The sequence below is a fragment of the Hypanus sabinus genome, chromosome 16, assembly GCF_030144855.1.
Source record: "Hypanus sabinus isolate sHypSab1 chromosome 16, sHypSab1.hap1, whole genome shotgun sequence".
Taxonomy (NCBI): Eukaryota; Metazoa; Chordata; class Chondrichthyes; order Myliobatiformes; family Dasyatidae; genus Hypanus; species Hypanus sabinus.
Genome location: NC_082721.1, coordinates 49,815,804 through 49,842,163, shown reverse-complemented (window position 1 = coordinate 49,842,163; position 26,360 = coordinate 49,815,804). Strand labels below are relative to the sequence as shown.

The 26,360-nt window shown below is 42.1% G+C and overlaps 1 protein-coding gene across 2 annotated transcripts in view; it reads left to right on the top strand.

The window, feature by feature from the left end:
- The first annotated feature begins 1,026 nt into the window (after positions 1–1,026).
- Positions 1,027–26,360, top strand: part of LOC132406281 (UV excision repair protein RAD23 homolog B-like) — a 97,957-nt gene continuing 72,623 nt past the window's right edge. For both annotated transcript variants that reach the window (XM_059991706.1, XM_059991705.1), the window contains exon 1: positions 1,027–1,181. In XM_059991706.1, coding sequence (XP_059847689.1) covers positions 1,116–1,181 — 66 coding nt within the window. In that variant the 5' untranslated portion in view covers positions 1,027–1,115. The remainder of the gene's footprint in view (positions 1,182–26,360) is intronic.

Below are 26,360 nucleotides of genomic sequence, written 5' to 3'. Positions count from 1 at the left end.
TTATTCGAAATCTTCAGCCTCACTCAACCTGCCCCCCATGGCGCAGAGGCTCCAAAGCTCTGTGCTCGCAAACCCCCGTAGGCTATCTAATTGTGAGTCTGTTCGGATGTGCCAGGAAATGGGTCGCCACAACATTACCCTTACTTTAATCCTTTTAGCCCCACAACATATCCCAATCACCCTTGAGTTCTTCTGATATCCACTTACAAATAGGGAAATTTTATAGCCGCCAACCACTCTAACCCTCTAATATGTCTTTGGGATGCAGGAAGAAACCAGAACAGGAGGGTGGAGGGAACTCACACGGTGACAAGAACGTACAAATTCCACACAACAGGATTGAACATGAATCTTTACAGCAGTGAGAAAAGAATTAGAATATTGTTAAAGGATCTAGTGCATTGGATTACTCTCGGTATTATCGACCAGGCAATTTTATAACATGGCATGGGAAAATAAAGCATTGATATCTATTTATATAACTAACGAACACGTCAAGTTAAAAGGAATAAAAAGTGTTATTTTGGCGATTTCTTTCTTCAGCTGACCAAAGGGGTTTCCCCGCACCATCAGCTGCTGTTGACGTCACATGGGGATTCCCAGTTGCTGCTTCGGTGACGTCAAAACAAACGCGTCCTCCATCATGACATCACGCCCGGAGATTGCCTAAAGGTGGCGGAAAATGGCCGAGCGCTCGCTATTTTATCGAAAAGCAGAAATTGTTTGTTTCGATGGTGCAATGCTTACTGAAACATCCCACACAGCCTGAGGTTTACAAAGCCACGTGAGACTCCCGCGCCAGGAGATCTGCACAGCGACTCCCTACTCCAACCGCGCACGATCTCTCCGTCGCCAAGATGGTGGTGGCGCGTTGATCACGTGCCACATGCAGCAGGTGGAGAGGCGGGGCCGAGCGTGCTCGCTCCACGACGACGACATTCCGCACTCGTGGTCTGAGAACGCAGCAACATCCTCGCTCGGCCCAAGCGTAATGACGCAGCATTTCGAGCACGAAGACGCGTGATGGCATCGAGTGCGCGCACGTTGACACTCTGAGTGACTGAGCGGCTGCAAGGGGTTAGAGTCAGACGGATCGAGAGCGGGAGAGGGAGACGATGCAGATCACGCTGAAGACCCTCCAGCAGCAAACCTTTCGCATAGACATCGACTCTGAGCAGACGGTAGGTCTGTCTGCACTGCACTGGGCCCAGCTTTTCGGCCTCAAAATGCAGTGAAGTCGAAGGAGAGGGCGGGGATAACAAGAGCCGCGGCGCACTCGGACCAGGCCGCGGGACAGAGAGCGGCATTGTAGGCCCAGGCTCAGGCCCGGGTGCAAAGCCATCCAGACTAACATGGAGTGGGGAAGGGACAAGAAGCTTGTAAGCACTGGACTGCCTTACAGTCCGTGGAAGCGCCTGGGTGTAACAGGAGCTTTCCTTTTCCAGGGGTTCGGGACGCGTGTATCATAGGAAACCACGGTGATCCTGCGGTTGTTAGGTCGCCGAAAGCCAGTCAGCCGGCTCATGGTGTTCCTTTCGCAGGCGTAGTGGGTCTGAAGGACACTTTCTCGAGCTACACGATGCTTTCGGGAGCAAAGTTTTTGTCAGGGCCCGATCGACCAACAGAATATCCACTTGCCTCACTTGTATCTTGTGATCTTTAACGGGGCAGACAAGGGGTGAGAGCTTTCCGACTTTGATGGGTTAATAAACCTCCTTTTGACAAGCTTAAGCTCAGCATGGAGTGAATAACCGGAGAGCTATACATGATGCATGAAATTAGAAAGAGTGTAAGTTGAAACGTGTACTGGCAGCACAAACCAAAACAACCATGACACAGCAGTGCACACGGTTTTGGTGTTGAGTACATAGGAGCAGTAGAGCAGCTCCAGAACACTGAATTGACAACTTGTTTGTGCAATTCTTATTAAGAAGCAGTTGTTACCTAGACTTCTGAAGAACATATAAAATCAAAGTATAGGAACCACTCATCAGTTCAGAGTTAACGTTACAGTTTTAAGACTTTTTGCCAAGATGTCTAATGAGCTAAGATTAACTTTTGCTCATTATCACAGTTTTTAAAAATGCATGCTTATTTCTATGACAATCTCTACAGCTGTGTTAAGAGTATTTAAGTCACTTTTTTCAGTTTGTCAGTTTTTGAGATTCTGTGTGTGTGTCTGTGGTGGTGGAGGGTAGACTGTTCACAGAATTAAAAAAATATTGAACAAGTCGTTGTAAGGCCAGTCTAAAACCACTTACTGTGAAGTTAATTTATGTAATGCCTTTATTAGTTTTTCTAAGGGTAAAATGCTGAAATATAAAGTATTCATCAAGGAAGGGTAAATATTAGAACTTGAAACAATGTGAATAGAAGAAAGGTGAAGCCAAATTTAGTTTCAAGCATATAATTTGAAGTGAATCCAAACTTTGAAATAAACGCCACACACGCAATGCTGGGGGAACTTAGCAGGCCAGGCAGCAGCATCTATGGAAAAGAGTAAACAGTCGATGATTTGGGCTGAGTTCCTTCATCAGGTGGGTTGTGATGAAGGGTCTTGGCCTAAAATGTCAACTGTTTACTCTTTTCCAGAAATGCTGCATGGCCTGCTGGGTTCTTCCAGCATTTTGTATGTGCTGTTTTGGATTTCCAGTATCTGCAGATTTTCTAGTGTTTGAAATAAGCTCAGCTCTAATAACATCTTTTATTTTATACAATGGTATCGATGAACTGAAGTGTGACAAATCAAACAATTGAGCTATATTACATCCAAGAAAAAATTACCACATGATTGATCAGGAAAGTGTAAATGGCTACTCATGTTTTGCATTTAGTGTGAAACGAGTAATTTTTTTTCTTTTGGAAAGTTGTTTTGAAAAAAAGTTGCTGCTTTTGCATTATTTGATAACTGGACTGTGGGTAATATTAAAAAGCATTTTGAGCAGTGGGTACTGCATGGTTTTAATTCTTAGTTTAGTTTCCCTCAACCTGGTATTGTTGGTGGTCCTGCAATTGACCTCAGCAACAAGAAGGGAAACTTGAGGAGGGATCATTGTAATTGTTATTTAGTGACCCCTGCTGGAAAGTATGCCCCTGACACTTCAATTGGGCCTGACTTTCCTAGAGGCAGACCCATTTGATGGAGAATGACCACTCTAATAAGGTGGATTTGGCAGATAATTGTGTGGCTAAGAAGTTGGTGCAGGGGGCAGGGCATAGGTTCTTGGATTATTGGGATCTCTTCTACAGGAGGTATGACCTGTACAAAACAGATGGGCTGATTTGGCAGATTAATGTGCAGCTGAGAAGCTGGTGCAGGGGCAGGGCTGCAGGTTCTTTGATCATTGGAATCTCTTCTGGGGGAGGTATAACCTGTACTAAAGTGACGGGTTGCACCTCAGCTGGAGCATGACCAACATTCTTGTGGGCAGTGTTGTTAGAGCTACTGGGGTGTGTTTTAACTAATTGGGTAAGGGGGTGGGAACTGAGTGAAGGGACTCAGGAAAGGATGGATGGTTAAAAAAAAAGCAAAAATGCATGCAGTCAGACTGTCCGGAAGGGTAGGCAGATCTTTGAACAAAATTGCAGCCAGCAGGGTGAGCACCAGTGCATTAGGGATGTAGAATCAAAAAGGGTAGCAAATACAGTACTGCAAATGTTACATCTCAGTGTGCGGACTATAAGAAATAAGGTGGATGATCTTGTTGCACTATTACAGACCATCAGGTATGACGTTATGGCCGTCGCTGAATCGTGGCTGAAGGATAGTTGTATGTCCATTGTATGTCATAGCTGAATGTCCAAGATTACACATATCAGAGGGGTAGGAACATTGGCAGAGGGGGTGGCATAGGTCTGCTGGTAAAGAATGGCATCAAATTAGTAGAAAGATGTGACATAGGATCAGAAGATGTTGAATCCTTGAATCCTTTTGGGTTGAGTTAAGAAACCACAATAATAAAAGAACCCTTATGGCAGTTATATACAGTAGTTGGGATGTGGACCACAGATTACAATGGGAAATAGATAAGGCATGTCAAAAGGGAGATTACAACATGCAGGTTGATTGAGGAAAATCAGGTTGGTAATGAATCTCAAGAGTGAGTTAGTTGAATGCCTATGAGATGGCTTTTTAGAGTAGTTTGTCACTGAGTTTACTAGGGGATCAGCTGTACTGGATTGGGTGTATGTAATGAACCGGAAGTGATTTGTGAGTTTAAGGTAAAAGAACCCTAAGGGATCAGTAATCACAATATGATTAATTTCAACTTGAAATTTGATAGGGAGAATGTCTGATTTCGCAGTATTTCAGCGGAGATTACAATGGTATGAGAGAGGAGTTGTCAAAGTAAATTGGAAGGAGATGCAGACAGGGATGACAGCAGAGCAGCAATGGCATGAAGTTCTGGGAAAAAATGAGGAAGGTGCAGGATAGATTTATTCCAAAAATAAAGAAATGCTCAAATGGGAAAATAGTACAGCTGTGGCTGTCAAAGGAAGTCAGAGCTTTTAAAAACCTACAGAGAACAAAAAGAATTTTTGGAGGAAAAATATGAAATATGAAAGCAAGCTAGCAAACAATATCAAAATGGATAGTGAAAGCTTTTAAAAAAATGCGATATGAGTGTGAACATAGGACCACTAGAAAATGAGGCTGGAGAAATAATAATGGGGAACAAGAAGATGGCAGACGAACTAAATGAGTATTTTTGCTCAGTCTTCACTGTGGAAGACACTAGCAGTGTGCCAGATGTTGAAGGGTATGAGGGAAGAGAAGTGAGTACAGTTGGTATTACAAGGGAGAAGGTGCTCAAAAAGCTGAAAGACCTAATGGTACATAAGCCATCTGGACCAGATGAACTGCACCCTGGGGTTCTGAGAGGGGTAGCAATAGAGATTGTAGAGGCATTAGAAATGATCTTTTAAATATCACTGGACTCTGGCATTGTGCTGGAGGACTGGAAAATTGCATATGTTACTCCAGTCTATGAAAGGAGGAAGGCAGCAGAAAGGAAATTATAGATCAGTTAACCTGACTTCAGTGGTTGGGAAGATGTCAGAGTCAATTGTTAAGGATGAGGTGTTGGAATACTTCGTGACACAGGACAAGATAGGACAAAGTCAGCATGGTTTCCTTAAGGGAAAATCCTGCCTGATGAACTTGTTGGAGTTCTTTAAGGAGACTGAAGTAGGATAGATAAAGGGGATGCAGTGGATGTTGTATATTTGGAGTTTCAGAAGGCTTTTGACAAAGTGATACATATGAGGCTGCTTACCAAGTTAGGAGCCCATGGTATTACAGGAAAGTTACTGGCATGGTTAGAACATTGGCTGATTGATAGGAGGCAGTGACTGGGAATTAAAAAGATCCTGTTTTGCTTGGCTGCCAGTGACTAGAGGTGTTCTGCAGAGGTCATTGTTGGGACAGCTTTTTATGTTGTGTATCAATGGTCTAGAGCATGGAATAGATGGCTTTGTTGCCAATATTGCTGATGATATGATTAGTGGAAGGACAGATAGTCTGCAGAAGGACTTGGATTAGGAGAATGGGCAAGCGGGTACCAAATGAAATACAATGTTGGATAATGCATGATCATCCACTTTGGTAATAGAAATAAATGTGCATATTATTTTCTAAATGGGAAGAAAATCTAAAAATCTGAGATGCAAACCAACTTGGGAGTCCTTGTACAGAACACCAGAAAGGTTAACCTGCAGGCTGAGAGGTTGGTGAGGAAGGCAAATGCAATGTTAACATTCATTTCAAGAGGTCTTGAATACAAGAGCAGGGATGTGATGCTGAGGCTTTATAAGACACTTTGAGTATTGTGTACAGTTCTGGGCTCCTCATCTCTGAAAAGATGTGCTGAAGTTGGAGAGAGTTCAGAGGAGGTTCACATGGATGATTCCAGGAATGATAGGGTTATTATATGAGGAATGTTTGATGGCTCTGGGTCTGTACTTGCTGGAATTTAGAAAGATGTGGAGGGATCTCATTGAAACCTATGGAATATTGAAAGGCCCAGACAGAATAGATGTAGGAAGGATGTTTTCCAAGGTGGGGGGCAGGTTCTAGCACAAGAGGGCACAGCTTCAGGATAGAGGGGCATCCATTTAAAACAGATACGGAGAGATTTCTTTAGCCGGAGAGTGGTGAATTTGTGGAATTTGTTACCACAGGTAGCTGTGGAGCCCAGGATATTGGGTGTATTTAAGACAGAGCTTTCTAGAATCTTGATTGGACACAGCATCAAAATTTATGGGGAGAAGGCTGGGGAGTGGGACTTAGGAGGGGGCTAAAAGGATTAGCCATGATTGAACGGCGGAGCAGACTTGATGGGCCAAATGGCCTAATTCTGCCCCTATCTTTTATAAATGAGGAGCCCAAAACTGTTCACTATACTTGAGGTGAGGCCTCACCAGTGCCTTAGAAAGCTTCAACATCACATCCCTGCTCTTGTATTCTAGACCTCTTGAAAAATGAATGCTAGCATTGCATTTTCCTTTCTCACCACAGACTCAACCTGCAATTTAACCTTTCGAGTGTTTTACACAAAGTCTCCCAAGTGTCTTAGCATTTCAGATTTTTGGATTTTCTCAGTTTAGAAAATAATTGGCACATTTATTTCAACTACCAAAGTGCATGACCACGCATTTTCCAACATTGTATTTTATTTGCCACTTCCTTGCCCATTCTCTAATTCTGTCTATGTCCTTCTGTGTCCTGCTTGTTTCCTTAACACTTCCTGCCCCTCCACCAATCTTTGTATCATCTGCAAACTTGGCAACAAAGCCATCTATTTCATCTAAGTCATTTATATCTTTCTCTGGCTATCCGTCCCATAGGATGATGATAGTTCCTTTCAGTCAGTTAATGGGGACCCCAGTCCTCAGAAAGGAATGGATTTTAGGTGAGTAGGGGGTTTGCACAGGTCCGGACCCACCCTCTTGACAGCCCCTCCCGGATCCAGTGGCATGTGGGGTCCAAGATGGCTGGGGGAAGTTCTGTTGCTGTGAATGGCCAGACCAAGCTTTGATGCAAGGGATACCTTTTCTGTGCTTCACGGCACCTGTTTGTTAGATGGCCGTTGATCCTACGAGAGGGTTCATCTGCCCTTTGACAGGTCTTGTTTTTCATCTTGCAGGGTGTCTAGCCCCCCACCCTCCTTACCAGGCAAGCCTGGTGGGGGAGCTGGTTTAGTCGCCGACCACGCGACGGGTAGTACTAGGTTACATGGTACTAATAGCACTCGGACTCATTGATATACAGCATAAAAAGAAGTGGTCCCAACACTGACCCCTGTGGAACACCACTAGTCATTGGCAGCCAACCAGACAAGAATCCTTTTACCCCCCATTCGCTGCCTTCTTCCAATCAGCCAATGCTCTAACCATGCTAGTAACTTTCCTGTAATACCATGTGCTCTTTGTAAGCAGCCTTATGTTTGGCACCTTGTCAAAGGCCTCCTGAAAGTCCAAATATACAACATCCACTGCATCCCGTTTATCCATCCTACTTCAATCTCCTTAAAGAGTAGAATGAAGTTTGCAATTTTCCAGTCCTCTGGCACCATGATTTTTGAAATCAATTTTTGAAGGATCATTGCTAATGCTGCCACAATCTCTAACAGTACCTCTTTCAGAACCTTAGGGTGCAGTTCATCTGGTCTGGGCGACTTATGTACTTTCAGGTTTTTTAGCACCTTCTCCCTTGTAATAGTAACTGCACCCACTTCTCTTCCTTCACACACTACAACATCAAGCACAGTGCTAGTGTCTTCCACAGTGAAGACTGATGCAAAATACTCATTTAATTCATCTCTGTTCCCCATTATTATTACTCTGGCCTCATTTTCTAATGGTCCTATATCCATTCTCATCTCTCTTTTGTTTTCTACATGCTTGAAAAAGCTTTTACTATCCACTTTGATATTATTTGCTAGCTTGCTTTCATAGTTCATCTTTTCCCTTCTAATGATTCTTTTAGTTGCTCTCTAGGTTTTTAAAAACTTCCCAATCCTCTATCTTCCCATTAATTGCTTTATTGTATGCCCTCTCTTTTGTTTCTACAATAGCTTTGACTTCCCTTGTCAGCCACGATTGTACTATTTTACCATTTCAGTATTTCTTCATTTTTGGAATACACATGACCTGCACCTTCCTCATTTTCCCCAGAAACTCAAGCCATTGCTGCTCTGCTGTCATCCCTGTCAGCACCTTTTTCCAATTTACTTTGGCTAACTCCTCTCTTGTACCACTGTAATTTCCCTTAGTCCACTGTAATACTGCTACGTCAGACATTACTTTCTCCATATCAAGTTTCAAGTTGAACTCAATCATATTATGATCACTGGCTACTAAGGATTCTTTTACCTTGAGCTCTCGAATTGTCTCCGGTTCATTATATAACACCCAATCCAGCAGAGCTGATCCCCTAGTAGGCTCAATAATAAACTGCTCTAAAAAGCCATCTCTTAGGTATTCAACAAACTCACTCTCTTGAGATCTATTACCAACCTCATTTTCCCAGCCAACCTGCATGTTAAAATCTCCCATGACTGTCATAACATTGCCCTTTTGACGCGCCTATTTTCTGTTGTAATCTCACTACCTTGACTGACAAGTGAAGTCAGAGCCAAAGCAAAAGAGAGGGCATACAAGGAAGCCAAAGCTAGTGGGAAGATAGAGGATTGGGAAGCTCTTAAAAACTTGCAGAAGGAAACTAGGTAGGTCAATAGCAAGGAAAAGATGAATTGTGAAAGGAAGCTGGTGAGTAATATCAAAGAAGGTACTAACAGCTTTTTTAAGTATATAAAGAGTGAAAGAGAACTGAGGGCCAGTAGAAAATGATGCTGGAGATATTGTAATGTGGTGCAGAGATGAAACTGAATACAAATTTTGCATCACTCTTCACATTGGAAGACATCTGCAGTATACTGGACATTCAAGAGTGTCAGGGAAGTGAAGTATGTGCTATGAAATTTATGACTGAGAAGGTGTTCAGGAATGACGGTAGTCTTAATGGTCTGATGGTGGATAAATCTCCTGGACCTGATGGAATGCACCCTCAGGTTCTGAAGAGAGTAGCTGGAGAGATTGTGGAGGCAATGATATTCCAAGAATCAATAGATTCTGGCATTGTACCGGATGACTGGAAAATTGCAAATGTTACTGTGCTATTTAAGAAGAGTGGGAGGCAGCAGAAAGGAAACTATAGACCTGTTAGCCTGACATCAGTGGTTGGGAAGTTGTTGGAATCGATTGTTAGGGATGAGATTACAGAGTACCTGGAGGCACATGACAAAATAGGCCAAAGCCAGCATGGTTTCCCGAAAGAAAAATCCTGCCCAACTAACCTACTGCAATTTTTTGAGGAAATTACAAGCAGGGTAGACAAAGGAGATGCAGTAGAAGTGGTGTACTTCAATTTTCAGAAGGCCTTTGACAAGGTGCTGCACATGTGGCTGCTTAGCAAGAGAAGAGCCCATGGAATTACAGGGAGGTTAACAGCATGGGTGGAGCATTGGTTGATTGGCAGAAAGCAGAGAGTGGGAATAAAAGCATCCTATTCTGGCTAGCTGCCGGTTACCACTGGAGTTCCAAGGGGGCTGGTGTTGGGACCGCTGCTTTTTACCACGTATGTCCATGATTTGGACTATGGGATTAATGGATTTGTGGTTAACTTTGCTTATGATACAAAGATAGGTGGAGGAGTAGGTAGTGTTGAGGAAACACAGAGCCTGTAGAGAGACTTAGATAGTTTAGGGCAGGGGTCAGCAACCTTTACCACTGAAAGAGCCACTTGGACCCGTTTCCCACAGAAAAGAAAACACTGGGAGCCGCAAAACCCGTTTGACATTTAAAATGAAATAACACTGCATACAACGTTTTGTTTTGCCTTTATGCTATGTATAAACAAACTATAATGTGTTGCATTTATGAAATTGATGAACTCCTGCAGAGAAAACGAAATTACATTTCTGCATGCAACAAAAACATTTTGAACTCCGAAAAAAAGACGTTGGGTTGAAGGTTACTTTTAAGTAAAATACTCAACGTCTATTTGAGTCCTCCTTGTATTTATGAAAAACGCCAAACTTAAATTTGCCGCCAGCAGCAAACCAAAAATAACGTCAGCCAGCTGTCAACCTGAAAAATAAAAGGACTATTTCACTGAACAATGAAAACATATGAATATACGTAAAATAATAGGCAATTAAAATATTTATCATACTTGTTCAGGTTGACTCACACCTGACAATGCAGTCATATTCAGTAGGGATGGATCGATGCTTAGGGGAGTGACCGGGAAGGATAATGTGTTTTTTTCCTCTCTGAACTCACAGAAGCGTTTCCCTAACGATGTTTGCATTGCGATGATTGCAGAATGTAAATACTCCGAATTTATCATGTCGTGACCTTGTTTGAACTCTCTCAAATTGGGCAAGTGAGACAATGTGCCTTTCTGTAAATCTCTGGCAAGTAACGTCAACTTGCGCTCGAATGCCAAAACATCCTCCAACATGTGCAGGGCTGTACGTCCTTACCCAGTTGAAGAGCTGTGTTCAGCGTGTTCAGGTGCGCTGTCATGTCTACCATGAAGTGTAGCTTTTCCAGCCACTCTGGCTGTTCCAGCTCAGGAAAGTTGAGCCCTTTGCTGCCCAGGAAAGTTTTCACTTCTTCCAGACACGCGACAAAGCGTTTCAGCACCTCCCCTCTGGACAGCCAGCGATAAAAACACGTTGTAGCGGTGTGCTACACGCAGTCAGTAAACTGCAGTCAAAGATAGCTTTATTCGAACTAAACAACCTTGCTTTTAAGCCTCCCTCAACCCGCCCCCCATGGGCGCAGATGCTGCAAAAGACATGTACTCACAAACCCCCGTAGGCTATCTCCCTTAGCCTGAACGCTGGCTAATTGTGAGCTGGTTCGGATGTGTCAGGAAATGGGTCGCCACAACGTCTTATTTAGATTGTACAAGATCACCATAATCTTCAAATTTAGATTTACATTTCAAAAACTAACAAACTAACATAAAATACATTTTAATTAGATACTGACCATGTAGCGGTGTGCTACATGCAGCGCTAAAATTACGACACGGAGTCGGTAACTGCAGTCGAAGGAAAAAACTTTATTCGAAATCTTCAGCCTCACTTTTAAGCCTCCCTCAACCTGCCCCCCCATGGCGCAGAGGCTCCAAAGCTCTGTGCTCGCAAACCCCCGTAGGCTATCTAATTGTGAGTCGGTTCGGATGTGCCAGGAAAAGGGTCGCCACAACCAATTATTTCCCAAAGCAACAGGGAGCCGCAGCACAGACGTAAAAGAGCCACATGTGGCTCCAGAGCCACATGTGGCTCCGGAGCCGCGGGTTGCCGACCCCCGGTTTAGGGGAATGGACAAAGTGGCAAATGAAATACAGTGCTGGAATGTGTATGGTCATGCACTTTGGTTTAAGAAATAAACAGGCAGACTATTATTTAGATGGGGAGAGAATTCAAAATGCAGAGATGCAAAGGGACTTGGGGGTCCTTGTGCCAGGTACCCTAAAGGTTAACCTCCAGTTTAAGTCAGTGGTGAAGAAGGGGAATGCAATGTTGGCATTCATTTCTAGAGCTACAGAATATAAGAGCAGGGATGTGATGTAAAGGTTTCATAAGGCACTTGTGACACCACTCTTGGAGTATTGTGTGCAGTTTTGGGCTCCTTATTTTAGAAAGGATATACTGACATTGGAGAGAGTTCAGAGATTTACTAAAATGATTCCAGGAATGAAAGGGTTACCATATGAAGAATGTCTGACAGCTCTTTGGCTGTACTCCCTGGAGTTCAGGAGAATGGGGGTGGGGGGGGAATCTCATACAAAAATTCTAAATGTTAGAAGGTCTGAACAGATTAGATATGGCAAAGTTATTTCCCATGGTAGGGGAGTCCAGGACAAGTGGGCACGACTTAAGGATTGAATGACATCCATTTAGAACAGAGATACGGAGAAATTACTTTAGTCAGATGGTGGTAAATCTGTGGAAATTGTTGCCATGAGCGGTTGTGGAGACCAAGTCATTGGGTGCATTTAAGGCAGAGATAGATAGGTTCTTGATTAGCCAGGGCATAAAAGAGTATGGGCAGAAGGCAGGGGAGTGGGGATGACTGGAAGAATTGGATCAGCCCATGATTGAATGGCGGAGCAGACTCGATGGGGCAAATGGCCTACTTCTACGCCTATATCTTATGGTCTAATCTGGGGTCCACCTCCCAACCACTTTTGGGCCTGTATATAACTGCCACCTGTATATAACTTACCCTTGCAGTTTCTTAACTCAACCCACAAAAATTCAACATCTTCTGATCCTATGTCACATCTTTCTGCTGACTTAATGCCATTCTTCAGCCAGTAGAGCCACACACCCCCTCCGCCTACTTTCCTATCCCTCCAATACAACATGTAACCATCCTTCAGCCATGATTCAGTGATGTCCACAACATTATATACAATAGTGTATACTATTTCAGTAACCCTGGAAGAGGAGATTAATCTTGGTGTGATTTTAGTGGATGTGGACAGCTTCCTGATGACCTCGTCCTTCTCCTATTTTCGTGGGATCAGTATTTGGGTATCCTTTAAAGGTTTGTGTTTCTTATTTCTGAGGTGGTCTCTGTTCTCTTTTTAATCATAGAACCATAGAACACTACAGCACAGTACAGGCTCTTCAGCCCTCCATGTTGTGCCGACCCGTATAATCCTTAAAAAAAAAGTAGTAAACCCATACTACCCCATAACCCTCCATTTTTCTTTCATCCATGTGCCTGTCCAAGAAGTTCTTAAATACCCCTAATGTTTTAGCCTCCACCACTATCCCTGACAAGTCATTCCAGGCACTCCCAACCCTTTGTTTAAAAAAAACAACAACAAACAAACAAACAACAAAACTTACCCCTGATGTCTCCCCTAAACTTCCTTCCCTTAATTTTGTACATATGCCCTCTGGTGTTTGCTATTGGTGCCCTAGGAACAGGTACTGACTATCCACCCTATCTATGCCTCTCATAATCTTCTAGACCTCTATCAAGTCCCCTCTCATTCTTCTACGCTCCAAAGAGAAAAGTCCCAGCTCTGCTAACTTTGCTTCATATGACTTGTTCTCCAAACCAGGCAACATCCTGGTAAATCTCCTCTGCACCCTCTCCATAGCTTCCACATCCTTCCTATAATGAGGTGACCAGAACTGAACACAATATTCTTAAGTGTGGTCTCACCAGAGATTTGTAGAGTTGCAACATGACCTCTCTACTCTTGAACTCAATCCCCCTGTTAATGAAGCTTAGCATCCCATAAGCCTTCTTAACTACCCTATCAACCTGTGCAGCGACCTTGAGGGATGGATAGATTTGAACCCCAAGGTCCCTATGTTCATCCACACTCTTAAGTAACTGACCATTAATCCTGTACTCAGCCTTCTGGTTTGTCCTTCCAAAATGCATCACCTCACACTTATCTGGATTGAACTCCATCTGCCACTTTTCTGCCCAACTCTATATCCTCTTGTAACCTTTGACAACCTACAGCTCCATCCACAACTCCTCCAATCTTCGTGTCATCCGCAAACTTACTCACCCATCCTTCCGCCTCTACATCCAGGTCATTTATAAAAATCACAAATAGCAGGGGTCCCAGGACAGATCCCTGCGGCACTCCACTAGTCACCGACCTCCAGGCAGAATACTTTACTTCCACAGCTACCCTCTGCTTTCTTCCTTTAAGTCAGTTTTTTTATCCAAACAGCCAAGGTTCCACAGATCCCATGCCTCATGACTTTCTGGATGAGTCTGTCATGAGGGACCTTGTCAAATGCCTTGCTAAAGTCCATGTGGACCACATCCACTGCCCTACCCTCATCAATTTCTTTTGTTACCTCTTAAAAAAAAACTCAATCAGGCTCGTGAGGCACAATCTTCCCTTTACAAAGCCATGTTGACTATCCATGAGTAGACTGTACTTCTCCAAATGCTCGAAGATCCTATCCTTAAGAATCCTTTCCAGTAGTTTGCATACCACCGACGTAAGACTCACTGGTCTATAGTTCCCAGGTTTCTCCCTATTACCTTTTTTAAACAAGGGAACTACATTTGCCATTATCCAGTCTTCCGGCACTTCCCCTGCAGCCAAAGAGGATTCAAAGATCATAGCTGATGCTCCTGCGATCTCTTCTCTCAATTCCCACAACCTGGGGTGTATCATATCCGGCCCTGGGGATTTATCAGTCTTAATGTTTTTAAGAAGATCTGGCACTACTTCTTCCTTAATCTCCACATTGTCCAGCACACAGGCCCGCTGTACTTCAACCTCATCCTGATAAAGATCCTTTTCACTTGTGAGTACTGAAGCAAATGATGAAGATATTTATCTATTGATTGGTCATTGAATAGAATAATCCTTGCAAAATTGAAATAATATTTTTGAGTTCTGTTGATTTTGCATGAAAAATGTGTGGACACTACTAATTGCGGAGGTTCCAATGTTGTCAGCTAGATTTTTTGGTTTTCTATTGAGCAAAATAACAAGTATCTTGGGAGTGTAAACATGCTTTTCTTTACTGGAACAATTGAAACTACTTTTGCTTTAATATTGGTGATTCTGCACAGGAGGAAAAGGGGTTCCTAATTATTGTAATTTTAAGATACAAAATTAGTCTGTGAAATTGCCTGCACTGATTACATTCATAGGCTTGTCAGGTTATTAATTCTGCTAAAGGATATTTTATTTTAATGTTATTTTTACCAATTGAAGTGTATTTCAACTGTTCAGTTGGAAATACTTAATGTTCACAGCATGTCAGAATTAGATTCAAAGAACTTTTTGGTATTGTGTGTTAATTTGATGCAATGGTAGTATTAGCTATTCTGATCCCAGTTAAGATGTAAGAAAGGATGACTTTTTTGAAAGTCATGGAGTGGTGTACTTGGCAGGTGCTCAAGTTTCTTTAAATGTGTTCAAGGAATGGAGAAATTGTGAAAGAGTGAAACATATTAGAGTTGGACTTGCCCTGAGATTTAATATTTGTTATATTTGAGATGGCAGTTTTCAGTTGAATATGATGCTGGATAATGATTATATACATCATTCACATTTTTTTGTCCCTTGTTTTCCACTGATCTTGCTCTGCACAGCAAGTCAAGTGGTTGCTTTGCTTTGTGTTGAGCAAGGTTCTTTGGGTTGGGTGTTCTGTGATTGTGCAATAACTTACGATTAACTCTGCATGTTTAATTGTTAGAAACACAGGAAGTTAAGGAATGATTGAAGCAGGGCTAACTGTTCTAAAAGGATTTTGAGGCTGTGTCCTCTGGGCTTAGACACTCCCTCCATAGGAAACATCCTCTCCACATCCACTCTATCAAGGCCTTTCGGCATTCTTTGTGATTTGTTTGATCTTGAGAACAGAAGATCTTGTGGGGGAGTGGAATTGGAAATTAAGTAGTACAGAAAGACATAAGGTATCATCACTGAAATGATAATTATAATTAAAACTAATAGTGCCCCTTTAGCAGATGTCCGCAGAGAAGTGTTTTGCAAGTTGCACTTGTACAGTGTATAGTTCTCCCCATACACTGGTACTCTGCTTGTACATGCAAACAGGCATTTGGGAGATTGGCGGGATGGATTTACTGGATGCCGCAGGGCTGCAGCTATCTTCTACTGGGTGGGAAAGTGTTAATGTTGCACACCACCTCATCCCCTCTCAGAACCATAACCTAATGAAGCAGAGCTGGGATTTCTGAGCAGGCTCACTCACCAAGTCAGTTTGTTTTTATTTTTGAGTTAATGAATTAAACCCATTATGTTGGGAAGAACCTGTGCAGAACATGGATGGAACAGTAACTGTGTGGTACTTTTGGGCTTGGCATACTTGGATTGCATGGAGATTAAATTGGTTTTGCATTACTTGAATCCATGTTACTTTCAAAATAAGTATAGATAGGTGAGGACATAAGTGTACTGATTTGATTCCTCTGTATTTGAATTTTCTGCTGATGCTGGCTTGGTATTCAAACTGTTAGTATTTTAAGGGGAGCTAAGGTTGCCTTTATCAAAATACCAGTAACGAGGAGCTTTTGTATTTGTTGAATAGGATGGAAGACAGCATGCTTTCAGTCCAGCTAAGTAGGAATTGCTGTGTAGTAACAAACAAACTGAGGATCAATTGGTGTCATAGTGATCCCACTGCAGCTGCTTTCCCTGGTGCTTCAGATTTGTCATAAATGACAGATCTTTTTTTTTATGGTAGGCTGTCTAGTCATGATAGAAGTATTCATGAGATGTGATCCGTATATGTCTGGAATTCTGCAGCAGGAAGGGTAGAGACAGGAGCGCAGTGAGTATAGTGTTAGTGCTTTTCTGGTCAAGGCTTTTCATGTATTGCTATAGTTGGAGGCTGGCATTATTAAATCATACAACAGGGACTTGCTACCTGAACTTCGTTTAAATAGTGCTATAATCTCCTATACATATATTACAGAAAAATAAATCACATCCTACATATGATTGGCTTACCCTTTTAAACTTTGTCATTCTGTGGTTGCGATTGGGAATATTTTTAACATAGACTATACAGTCTCATCTTGTCCATACAGATGTAGAATAATTTTGCATTTTCAGTGGTCAGTTTTGTTGCAGATTATGTTGAGTCAGGACATCGAAAGCAAAGAGCCATTGCATTGATTTGAAAAGTAGCATGGTGGTATGCAAATTATGTTGGGTGGTATGAAATACCAGCTGTAGAGCCCATATATTGAATTTAAGCCAGTAGGAAAACTAAAACTGCCTTCTAAAGCTAACCTTTTACCAAGGAATTGTTTAACAAATTGGGTAATAACGTTACACTAGTTTAAAGGTGTGGTTGGCTCCTAGTGAAATTTTATTAGATCTTACTGGATCAGTAGGAACAACAAAATGAGTCTACTGAAGAATAAAATTGTGTAATTAGTTTGATATTTATTTAATTCCAGAATCTGATGGTTGTCTGTCTGTCCTCTTGCATGTGGGCTGGCAGGCTGTCTTTAATTGCCCTTAAAAATAGCCAATAAGCCACTACAGTCCTTCTGATGCAGTTACTCCCATAGTGCCAATGGGTAAGCAGTCCCAGGATTAAGATCAAACTGCTGAAAGGCTAGCATTGTACTCCTAAGTCAGGGTTGTGTGACTAGAAACATACAGTTTGTGGCGTTCCCATTTGCCAGCTGTCTGCTTCTTCCTAGGTGGTAGAGTTTGGAAGTTGCTGTTGGAGTAGGTTAGGTGGGTAACTGCAAAACGCTTTGTAGATGATACACAGTACAATTACTGTGCCCAGTCATGGCATGAATGTTTATGATGGTTAATATGTGGAGTGTTCTGCATGATGTCAAGCTTTTTGAGAGATGTTAAAACTACTCTTGGCAAGTGGAAAGTATTCCATTATACTGCTGATATACCTTGTAGATGGCAGAAAGCATTTGGATGCTAGCAGGTTAGGCACTTACTATGCTCTTGTAGCTACAGTATTTATGTGGATGTCATTTGAGTTTCTGGTGTTGCTGTCTGGCATTTCTGTGGTAGCTTGTGTTTCCGTCATTTATTTATCATGCACACCAAAATGTAAAGTGAAGTGTGCCATTGATGTTAACACAAGCTAATGTTACTTGAACCAGATGTTGTCTACTTTGGTCTTCCTGCATGCAAGCATGGACTTTGTCATTTGTTAAGGAGTTGGAATGTAATTCAACATTGTGTAATTTTCAGCAAATATTCCTCTCTCATAATAGAAGGAAGATTAGTCATAGCAATTGAAGATGGTTAGGCTTGAGATACTGCTATGAGAAACTCAAGCATTGATATCCTGGAGTTGAGATGAATGACTTGTAACAACTGCAGTCGGCCCTCCTTATCTGTGAGGGATTGGTCCCTCGCGGATACCAAAAAACATGGATGCTCAAGTCCCTTATTCAACCTGTCTCAGTGCAGTCGACATTAGGACCCAGTGGCGGAGCTCTGAATCCACAGTGTTTCTTTTCATGAAAATAATCACGATTGAAAATAAAGTGGAAATAAAGTGATCAGTGAAACGCCATCGGTCATTGTAAAAGCGTTAGGCTACGTTGGTCAATGATTGGAACAATTTTCAAGGATAAAGTGAGAAAGGCCCTGCCCCGATGAAAGCTACAATTATTACTAAGCAACGCAGTAGTTTAATTATGGGTTTTGGGGTTTTGAGTTTTTGATCCTCTACATCAACCTGGCATGCATGGATGGAGAGCGCGCTCGGGAGAGGTCAGTCACTGGATCGAACTGGGTTCAGCCCGGCGCTGAAACATATGTTCTTAAGTGTTTTATATGCATAGAAAGGTAAAACATATACTATGTACTAAGACAACGCTTGACGCTAAATAATACTGGATGTACCTGTTCCGACTTAAGAGAACTTCTGATTTTTATCGATCCCAATCCATGATAACCCACACACATCCTCTCGTATACTTTAAATCATCTCTAGATTACTTATAATACCTAATACAATGTAAATGCTATGTAAAATAGTTATACTGCATTGTTGAGGGAATAATGACAAGACAAAAAAGTCTAAGTGCTCGAACAACAAGTGCTGGAAGAGCACTTCCAGGTTTTCGCGATTCTCGGTTGGTTGAATTCGCGGATGTGGAACTCGTAGATAAGAAAAGCATTTGCTTTGTGAGGAAGGACTTCAGCCATAGAAATATTTTTCCGTTGTCCATTATCTTCAGTTTTTGGTCCATGATGATCCAACAAGCTGAATAGCATTGACAGAGAGCATTGTCATAGACAAATTCCATCATTTGGATTATTCAGAGTAGACTGGGTGTGAATCAGCTAGAGCCACTTCTTGTGAACTTGACAGACCTGGCAAGCTTCCATGTTGTTGTAACTCTAGTAATTGGAGAGTCAGATAATTTTGAAGCATAAGTGTAACAGCTGGGATCTTGTTTGACCCTTGCTGTGCCACTGCTGTCTGATTTTTTTTAAAATATTTCAACGAATTTTATTGGCCAGAATGTTTCTGTCACGGTTACGATCTCAGGACAAAGCAGACCTGCATTCTGCTCAGCACTTGGAGATATTTTAACCTGGTCTCTTGCTGGTCCTGGTGTATGCCTAACATTGAGCTGTCTGTTGTGTTCTTGAGTCACAATAGGGGATGTCCTCTGTGTGAAGTGAGAATTTCACATCAAAGTCACTCCCTACAAGACCCGACTTCTAGGGGGCTATGGTAGTGTAGCAGTTAGTGTGATGCGATTACAGCTCGGGACATGGGTGTTTCATTCAGGCACTGCCTGTAAGATTGCTCCTCTTTCCTGTGAGGGTGTGGGCTTCCTCTGGGTGCTCCAGTTTCCTCCCACATTCCAAAGATGTACTGGGTAGTAGGTTAATTGGTGATTATAAACTGTCCTGTGATTAGGCTAGGGTTAAGTAGCAGGGTCGTTGGGTACGGTAGCTCGTAGGGCCAGAAGGGCTTGTTCCATACTGTACCTCTAAATAAAACAAAATAAATAAATAAATGACTGCTGTCATGGATGGAAGCAACAGATAGGTTAGCAAGGGCAAAATCAAGTTTATCCTGTATGCTTTGATTGCTGCAGATCCAGATTGATAACTATATTCCATGGTTGGCAGTGTAGTGCTTGCTTGATGGACATTGATATCCTACATCCTTGCTGCTTTTGGCATACCATTGCAGGCGTAAGATTAGCCTTCTGGAGAGTGCATCCGTGGAAAATATGTGGCTTGACTGTGTCTTGAGCTCTTATGCTGATCAGCTGGTAAACTTTTGTAACTTCTCCCTGATTCAATCTGTGGTTCCCTCCTGCTTTAAGAGGACCACTATCATTCCTGTACCTAAGAAAAGACAAGATAACATGGCTTAATGACGAATGCCCAGTGGCTCTGATATCTACCGTCATGAAGTGCTTTTTAGATTGGTCATTGCATTAACTTCGGTCTCCCAGACAACTTTGACCCAATTTACCTACTCCTGAAACAGACCTATGGTGGACTCGTCTCCCTGGCCCTATACTCATCTCTGGAGCATCAGGACAATAAAACAATCTATGTTAGACTTCGTAAAAAATTAACTACAGCTCTACTATAATTTCAAGCAAACTTATCACCAGACTCCAGATACAGGGAGTCAACATTCCCCCAACTTGATCCTCAGATTCCTGACCTACAAACTGCAATCATTAAGACAGAATAATAGACATCACTGGCAGAGGCTTCGCAGTAGAATTTAAAGAGCAAACACCAGGAAATCTGCAGATGCTGGAAATTCAAGCAACACACACAGAATGCTGCCTGGCCTGCTGCGTTCCACCAGCATTTTGTGTATGTTGTTTATTTTAAATGATTATTGTGTTTAATATTTCAGTAATCTTGTAGATATATTTTGATCAAGCATTCTTGTGTGGATAATTCATAATGGGTTACATGTAAAAGTAAGTGAATTACATATGTCATCACCCTGCCATGTGATATGTGCTGCCTTAAAGTAGCTAAAAGTAGCTCTCTTGTTTTCCTTTGAATTATTTTAATGTTTTGGAGTTACAAAATAACAGTAGCAATGAGGTATTTTTAAAACAAACCCTCAACATCTATCGACCTGTTGAAGCGCAGCGAGATGACTTGAAACAAGCAATGTGGCTTACAGAAATGAATGGCAAATTAATTAATATGGAATTTGACACTGACTTGGCTCTTTCATTCATCCCCCAAAGTGAGTTTGAATGGCATTTCAAAGATACTGAACTGAAGTTGCAGATATCCAACTAAAATTCATACCGGAGAAAAGATAACTCCTGTGAGAATAACATTTGTAACAGTGAAATAGAACAACCAACAAACCACATCGGGCTTGTATGTGGTAGAAACAAGGTTCAGTAATGTGGGGACATGATTGGCTGAGGCAACTGTAACTTGATTGGCGATCCATCAATCATTTTCATGCCATACCCTCAGTAATAGTGAACTGAAAGTGAATTAAGAAAAGTGCTGATGATGCCACTGCAGTGTTCAAGAATGGCATTGGTAAACTCAAACATATCAAGGGTGAAATATTGTTAAATAACACTGTTAATGCCACACCCAAGCTTTGCAAAACCTGTCTAGTTTTATGTACCATCCTGTCTGGTTTTAAAGTAATCAGTGAGGTGGGTCACATGGAGGCTGAAGGAATTCTTTCCAAGGTTGAGGGGAGCCCATGGGCAATGCCACTGGTTTCAGTTACCAAGGAGAATGGGTCTGTCAGGATCAGTGGCAATTTTAAGGTCACAACCACCTGATACTGAAAGTAGATTAATACTCTGCCTAAGATAGAGAAAATCTTTGCAAACCTTTCTGGAGGGAAACACTTAAAACAACGTGAATTTAGCTGAAGCCTACCTACAGATGGAGATGGAAGAAGAATCCAAATTATTTCTCACCATAAACACTCACAAAAGAGTTTATTGCTATAATAGGCTTATTTTTGAAGTAGTATCTGCACCTGACAGAAAGCTTATAGACATCATTTTTACAGGTAAAGATAACAAGGAACATTTCAAAAATCTCAGGGCCATGTTAAAAAATTAGAAGGTTATGGACTTGTTGCATGACACAAGAAGTGTGAATTCTATAAAACAAGCATTACCTGCTGTAGTCACATTCCTTTACTGCTGCAGAGAAAGATTGTGCGCAGATTATCAGAGGCCTTGAGTCTGATTTGGGGTTAAAAATGGTTTCAGCCAATACTTATCCTTATTACTGGCCACTAGTATCTATTTCCAACCATAGAAGGGTGTTCCACTAACAGCAGAAGAATGACTGTAGAGATGGGCTCTGTTTCTTAGTGGACGTAATTGCTAAGGGACAACTGTACATGGATTTGCTGATGGATTGTCCTGTTTGCCCTTGGAAAAGAAAATAAAGAAAAAGTTTACAAAATAGGACACTTCCCTTGACTTATTCTCCCCACATATCTGAATTCTCCTTGTTACAGTAGAGATGATCCAAAAGGAAACAAGAAAAGATTGCATATTGTCTCAGGTCTAGATAGCCACCAAAAATGGCTGCAATGTGCATCAGAAACTCCGATTTCCCCATTTTTATCAGTGCTGGGATGAACTTGCCCTTGATGGAGTTTGCCTTGTGTGACGATTGAGAGTTGTACCTCCAAGCTGAGACCTAAGGTGCTGGAGTTACATGCTGGTCAGCTAAGAGTGGTTAAAATGAAGGTGTTGGCTTAAAACTTTGCTTGGTGCCCCAGAATGGATCAACAGATTGAGCAGTTCACCATGCACTGTTCAAGATGCCACCACATCCAGAATTTGCCAAGAGGAGTGCCTCTCCACCCCTGGGAATGCCCTGCATTGCCCTGGCAGAGGATTTGTGTGGATTTTGCCAGACCATTCATGGGCACAAATTTCTTGGTAGTAGTAGATGCAGCTGCCAAGAGTCCAGAAGTGTTCACAATAATCTCTACTACAGCCTTGCACATTTTTTATTCATCTAGTTTATTTAAACTGTTTCTATTCACCTAGTGAGTTCTCATTCATGATCTTTACCACCAGCAGCTAGCTATGATCAAGCGCTCACCTGATGTCATCTCCAAACAAGAAGTAACCCATCTCAATGCATTTCAAATCATAGTCGGAGACTTCAACCAAGCTTGTTTGAAGAAACTCCTGCCCAATTACATGGGCATATAGCAGCAGAGGTCCCAACATACCAGCGTACTAAGGATGCCTACTGTTCCATGACTAGGCTGTCTTCCAGCAAATTGGATCACTTGGTTGTCCATCTCAGACCTGCATACAGGCAGAGGCTAAAGAACAAGCCTCTAGTGGTTAGAACAGCAAAGAGGTGATCGTGGGGGACAGGGAAGCAGCTGTCAGTGCTTTGAGTCAGTGGTCTGGGCCGTGTTCAAGACTCATCTAGAGTTCTGAATGAATATGCTATCATTGTAACAGACTCTAGTAAAACAGCTGTAGGCAAGTGTGCTCCCACAAAATCATTCAGATACTTCACTAATCAGAAGCACTGGATGAACCATCAGATCCAAAATCTGCTGAGAGCCAGACCACAGGCATTCAAGTCTAGTGACCAAGAAAATTACAAAAGGTCCAGTTACAATCTCCGGAAAGCCATCTCTGGGCGAAGTGGTAATTCTCCCGGAATTTGAATCAGCGAATGATGTTTGATAGTTGAGGCAGCTCTTGAATACTTTCACCTATGCGACATAGGAGACAGTGGGGCTTTGCTTCCAGATGACCTCAATGCCTCGTATGTTCGCTTTGACTGTCAAAATATGGAGTAACTATCATGAACTCTCACACCCCCTAATGATCCCATGGTTTCAGTCTCTGAAGCTGATATGCAAATAGCCTTCAGGAGGGTGAACTTTCGGCCAGGTATTAAAGACCTGTGCTGATCAACTAGCTGGTGTTTTCATTGAGATCTTTAAAGACAAATGAAATGTCTGAGAACATGGAAGACACATTGTGCAGCATACTTAGGACAGCAGAATTTGCTCTGCATTTGGATAAGTCAACTCTTCCAGGTATAGAATCTTTGCTTCTTGGTTATGTTTGGCTCTTAAAAGATAAAAGCATGGTTTAAGAGTTGTTCTTGGAAGAAGGACATTTTGCTTACCTACATTCTTGCTTGTGCATAGATGAGGCACCATCAATGACAGAATACCACTGTGGGGTTATTACTTCCTGAAAAAATGCTTTACCTAACATGTTTACCATTCACTGTATAGTTCACAGACAATGTCTTGTTACAAAAAACCTGAGTGATTGGTTGTGCAAGTCATTACTGTTACCACAATGGTAAATAAAATCAATCCACATGCTCTCAATTCTCAACTATTTCAAGAGCTTTGTATGGAGAATGATGAATAGTTTGAATGCTAGTGCACACTGAAGTCAGATGGCTCTCAACAGGAAGCTGCCTGCGTTGCTTTCATGTGCTTTTTGAAACTGATAAAGATTCTTCAAAGACTTAAATCATTTAGTAATCAACACAGAAATTTTAGGCATGACATTGCTTATTTGTCAGAATTATTTGCAAAGTATAATGAAATCAATCTTCAATTGCAAGGAAATGCTGTGAATCAAAGTCAGAATCAGTCTTCTCCTCATTTCTGTCCAGGTTACTCCTACTAAAGTCCACTATTGACTGTTGCAACCTTTTTCAATTTCCAAGTCTTTCTGAGTTGGAAGAGAAGGAAAGAATACCAGTTTATCATCAAGTATACTGTGCCCAGCTGGGTGAGTTGCGTAAAGACGTGTCAGAGATTCTAGGATTTTCTCTCGAGCCAAATTCGAGGTTGGGTAACAAATCCATTCCTGTGTGCTTGTAATGATAGAAACAAAAGTTGTGCCGAACATGTCCCTACCTTAGAAGTTGTTACTAGGCTTATCTATAGCCCTCTATTTTACTAAGCTCCATGTAGCTATCTAAAAGTCTCCTAAAAACCCTATCGTATCCGCCTCCACCACCGTTGCCGGCAGCCCATTCCACGCACTCACCACTCTGAGTAAAAAAAACTTACCCCTGACCCCTCCCTCTGTACCTACTCCCCTGCACCTTAAACCTGTGTCCTCTTGAGGCAACCATTTCAGCCCTGGGAAAAAGCCTCTGACTACCCGGACGATCAATGCCTCTCATCATCTTATGCACCTCTATCAGGTCACCTCTCATCCTCCGTTGCTACAAGGAGAAAAGGCCAAGTTCACTCAACCTATTCTCATAAGGCATGCTCCCCAATCCAGGCAACATCCTTGTAAATCTCCTCTGCACGCTTTCTATGGCTTCCACCTCCTTCCTGTAGTGAGGCGACCAGAACTAAGCACAGTACCCCCAAGTACTGACGAATTAACAGGAAAAATGGAGGAAGAAATGATCTGATTAAAAATGATTTTGAGCTGAAGCTGAAGTTTAAAAAAAATCATATCGAGACGTTTTGGTTGCAGAAAAAAACTCTTAAGTACTGTCTTGCACTGTAAAAACTAAAAGGTCAGGCTGTTCTTTATCAAGGCTTTCCAACATCACAAACATCACCCTATAGATGCACCCTGGCCTGCTGTGTTCCACCAGCATTTTGTGTGTGTGGCTTGAATTTCCAGCATCTGCAGATTTCCTCGTGTTTGCTTTTTAGAAACACTTCAACTAGTTGATTAGTACTCGGCTAGGTAAACCATCTGGACCAATGCTTTCTGTGCATTCACCCTCTTGAAGGGTGCTCTCATGTTGGCTTCAGAGAATAAAATCGTAGTATCATTGGGGGCTGTGGGTGTTGGTGAAGGTGCCTCCATGCTGTTTGATTAGACTATTTGCTATTTTCTTTGTAGCTTAACAATTAATTGTCTATTTGTATTTTTTATAACTATTTATAAATCTGTTTTGTATGTTTCCTAATGGCTACAGTAAGTATATACGGTTTTTCAATGTGTCCCCTAGTGGATACAGTCCTTTGTACTCTAGAAAGCTCTGGAAGCTTCTCTGGTGTTGCATTATTTGAATCACCCTGCCCTTAAGTTCACTTGGTCCATCTCTGACACCTCTCTCCCCTTTCTTGATCTCTGTTGCCGACTCTCTCCACCTTTGATCCCTTAATGAGGACTGGCTCATGAGTCTCCAGCAATTTTTTCCTGAATTCCTTGAAATACATTTCCCCGTTTACAATGGAAGGATATGATCCTGTGTCTAGGTCCAGAACAAATTGAGTAACATAATCACTATGCCTACCAGACCTTCTGCAGTCTGATTCGCCATAGAAGTGGGAAAGCGCAGAGCAAATATACAAACCAAGGTGTACTTTCTGTCTTTCTAGCTCATCTTAGCTACATCATAAGACCATAAGACACAGGAGCAGAATTAGGCCGTGTGGCCCATCAAGTCTGCTCTGCCATTCAATCATGGATGATCCTTTTTTCTCTTCTCCTGCTCAACCCCAATTCCTAGACTTCTCCCCATAACCTTTTATACCATGTCCAATCAAGAACCTATCAATCTCTGCCCAGTGACCTGGCCTCCACAGCTGCAGTTGACAACAAATACCACAAATTCACCATCTTTTGGCTAAAGAAATTTCTCTACATCTCTGTTTTGAAAGGGCGCCCCTCTATCCTGAGGCTGTGCCCTCTTGTCCTACACTCTCACACCATGGGAAAAATCCTTTCCTCATCTGCTCTGTCTGGCTTTTCAACATTTGAAAAATTTCAATGAGATCCTTTCAGCTTTTCAGCTTTTTGAGTACTTTCTCTCTTGTAATAGTAACTGCACCCACTTCTCTTCCTTCATACACTACAACATCAGG